The 3,197-nt window shown below is 65.7% G+C and overlaps 1 protein-coding gene across 1 annotated transcript in view; it reads left to right on the top strand.

The window, feature by feature from the left end:
- The window catches only part of CHLNCDRAFT_142419 (hypothetical protein), a gene marked incomplete at both ends in the record, with an annotated part of 6,494 nt that extends 4,245 nt beyond the window's left edge, over window positions 1-2,249 (top strand). Inside the window, 5 exons of the mRNA XM_005850393.1 lie at window positions 89-189; window positions 378-436; window positions 1,377-1,437; window positions 1,650-1,835; window positions 2,091-2,249. Of these exons, the coding sequence (XP_005850455.1) occupies window positions 89-189; window positions 378-436; window positions 1,377-1,437; window positions 1,650-1,835; window positions 2,091-2,249 (566 nt within the window). The remainder of the gene's footprint in view (window positions 1-88; window positions 190-377; window positions 437-1,376; window positions 1,438-1,649; window positions 1,836-2,090) is intronic.
- Window positions 2,250-3,197: the final 948 nt, after the last annotated feature.

The raw sequence follows: 3,197 nt of genomic DNA, 5'->3' as shown, positions 1-3,197 counted from the left end.
CACAAGCGCACGCCGGGGGTCCGCTGCTGCCCCCTGAGGCGCGCCTGTCGCTCACCCGGGCCCCCCGGCGCCTCCTGCCTGCCTGCAGTGGACATCGAGGAGGCTCTGTACCGGCACGCCGCAGCCCTGGGCATCACCTTTGTGACCATCACGCAGGCGCGGGCGGGTCGGGCGGGGTCGGGTGTCGCGGTTGGCGGTGGTGGCCCCAGGTCGCCTGCCCGGCCACGGCTCTGCTGTGGATGCCAGCTGAAGCCACGGCGCAGGGCCCGTGCAACGGTGCCGCTCAGGGCCCCGCCGCTTGCCCCTGCCCCTCTCCGCCTCACGTGGCCCCCAGCTCCCTCCACAGCCGCTCCCCCCCCCCCCCCCCTTCCTTGCAGCGCACTGCCCTGGTGAAGTACCACGACCGCGAGCTGCGCCTGACCGACGGGGAGGGGGAGTGGGAGCTGCGGGAAATCCACCCGCTGCGCAAGCAGGCCGGGGCGCCTCGCCCGCAGCCCCACCCCCCGCAGCTCGCATCGAGGAGCTGCCGGCGCAGTGAGCAAGCACAGCAACAGTATTGCGTTGCTGGTGTGCATGTATCCCTGCTCCCAGGCTTTCATTTTCACCCCCCCGTGGTCAGCCATGCAATTCATTCCCATGTGTGGTCGCTCCTCGTTGCCCTTCAATCCACGATGGTGGTGCATCCCTCCCGCAAGCAATTGAACCACCTGGTACCAGTACTGGGACTGGCGGCGGAGCCGCCCGGTCACCGCCCCAAGCAAGTGCGCCTGCAACGATGATTGCTACCGGCCGCAGCGGGCGGTTGCTCCACCCCCAATCCCACGTCCGTGAGCTGCTGGCGCCTCGCCCCGCAACTTTACTCGTCCGTACCTGTCTCCCGGGACAAGTACGTACTCCGGGGGTGGGTGGCTGTTGGCCGCAGGCCGAGATCTCTAGAGGAGGAGGGCCAGGAGGAGAAGGCGCGCACACCAAGAGTGGAACTTCACCCCAACCTCCCCGGAGCGTTCCGTGGCCACAAGTGCAACATGGGCGTCCTCAGTACTTACCGCATGGCATTACTTCAGAAGCACTCCTCAGGCAGCCACCGCCCTCGGCACACAGCCATGAGGTTCCCCCTGCTCCAGAGGCTTGCTGTGCTCCTCCTGTGCGCCACCCCCGTGCTTTGCAAGTGAGTTCCTGCAGACGCCCTGAGTTGTGGATATTGCGGCCTGCAATGATCTTGAGGAGGCTCTGCCAAGGAGCTCCCGCCGCCCTAGGGCTGGTGGCGCAGGGCAGTGCCGCCGGGCGCCCGCTGCCGCTGGGCAACAGGACGCTCCTGCCCCCAGGCTGCGGCAGCTGAGCTGACAGGCCGCAAGTCTATGCCCCACACGCCGCAGGGCACCTGTCATTAATCACGAGTGCGCACTGAAGTGCATCAAGAAGGACGGGTGGAACCAGGTGCGCTCCGCCCCGCTCCTTGCGCTCGCCCCGCCGGTAACCTTACCTCCCCGGGAGGCGGCCCCCATTGAGGCGGCCTCCCTGCTTTGCTTTTTGTGTTTTTACAGCCTGCATATCCGCAAAGGGTCTTGCAACACAGACCCCTGCTCGCCTGTGTGGGCTTACAACAGGCCTGCACACACCCAACTCTGGCTCCCCCCTTGCCACGGCAGATGTGTGTCGATGATGGGCGCGCCGACATGAGGGGGACGATCTATCCCAACGACTGCGCCTGGCAGAAGTGCGTCGCCACGACCGCCGACCGCGAGTCCACCCCGCGCTACCACCTGGCGCCGCTGGAATGCTTCAGCCCCACCACGTGCGTGCTGCGGTACAAGAACATTGTGCGCTGCAAGCAGGTCTGGCTGGACGGCCGGAACACCACCGCGCCCTCCCCCAGGGTCGACAGAGCTTGTGCCTGCGCCCGCCCCACCGGTGAGGGCAGGCGTGGCTCCGGCGGTTGGACAGCGGTTGGGCTGCTTCCCGCCATGCTGCGCTCCTGGCTGCCTCGCCCCTCATGCCTGGATGTCCCTCTGTTGCAATTGCTGTGCGCAGAGCTGAGCCGCTGCAAGCCGGGCAGGCGCGGCTGCCCGCTCTGCCTCAACGACTTGCAGTGCGGCAGGTGCGACAACGGCTTCTATCGCAAGAGGGGGGCCTGCAAGCCCTGCCCGGCCAACTGCAAGAAGTGCTCCATCCGCGACCCCAAATATTGCGGCATCTGCAACGAGGGCTTTGCCTGGTTCCCCAGGAATGGCACGTGCATGAGGAGGTGAGCGTGGCGAGTGCCCACCCTCGTCGTCAGTTCCCTTGGCAGGCCAAACCTGTTAAGAGGCAATGTTCTTCGGATCCGTAGATGATGCTTCATCTCCAAGTTGGCTCCATTCTTCATCTCCTTATGAGTAATGACTTTCGGCGGGACCTTCCCTTCCTCTCTTGCATCTCCCTGCTGCTAAGCGCCCCCCCTTTGGTCCTGTTGTTGTAACGTTGCCCAAGCTGCTGAGGCAGGAGATTTGCTCAACTTGCATGGAGGACATGCCATTACTGCAGCACAGGTACCAAGACAGTAGGAGGAAGAATGCGGAAGAGGATAGCTTGTGTTGCCGCATCAACGGCGCGGCTGGCCGGCCAGGAAGGCCGGCAGCTGCCAAGAACCAAAATGAAAGGGACCGATGCAGCGGGGACGGCTGTGTACATGCACCATTCAATCAGAGGTGCCGTGAGGGCAGCTGGCCAGCCGGCGGCAGAGCCTGAGCGCCGCCGCTGCTGCCGTGCGCCCGCCGCGCGAGCGTGGCGGCGGCCGGCAGAACCGTCACGCCGTGGTGCCGTTTGCGGCGGGCTGCGCCGGCACGGCCGCCCCGCCCTCCTTCTCCTCCCCCTCCTTCTGCCCGTGCTCGCTGGACATGATGAGGGAGTGGAGGATGAATCCCATCTGCTGCGTCTCGTCCGCCTTGCCGCCCTTGCCGGTGGTGATGCCGTCCAGCACCGCGCTGTCCATGCGCAGCTTGCGCTGGCTCAGGTTGTAGATGTTCTGGTCCACGCTGTTCTTGGTGATCAGGCGGTACACCTGCGCCCAAAGGTGGTGGTGTGGTGTGGTGTGGTGTGGTGTGGTGTGGTGTGGTGTGGTGTGGTGGTGTGGTGGTGTGGTGTGGTGGGGGGTTGCGCTGGAGGGAGGGAGGGAGGGCGCATGCATGGGGAAGGGCGCAGGGTATGAGGAGGCAACG

The sequence above is a fragment of the Chlorella variabilis genome (genome assembly GCF_000147415.1).
Source record: "Chlorella variabilis unplaced genomic scaffold CHLNCscaffold_4, whole genome shotgun sequence".
In the NCBI taxonomy this organism is placed as follows: domain Eukaryota; kingdom Viridiplantae; phylum Chlorophyta; class Trebouxiophyceae; order Chlorellales; family Chlorellaceae; genus Chlorella; species Chlorella variabilis.
Note: the sequence above shows the minus strand (reverse complement) of the source record. Positions and strands in the feature narration are given on the sequence as shown.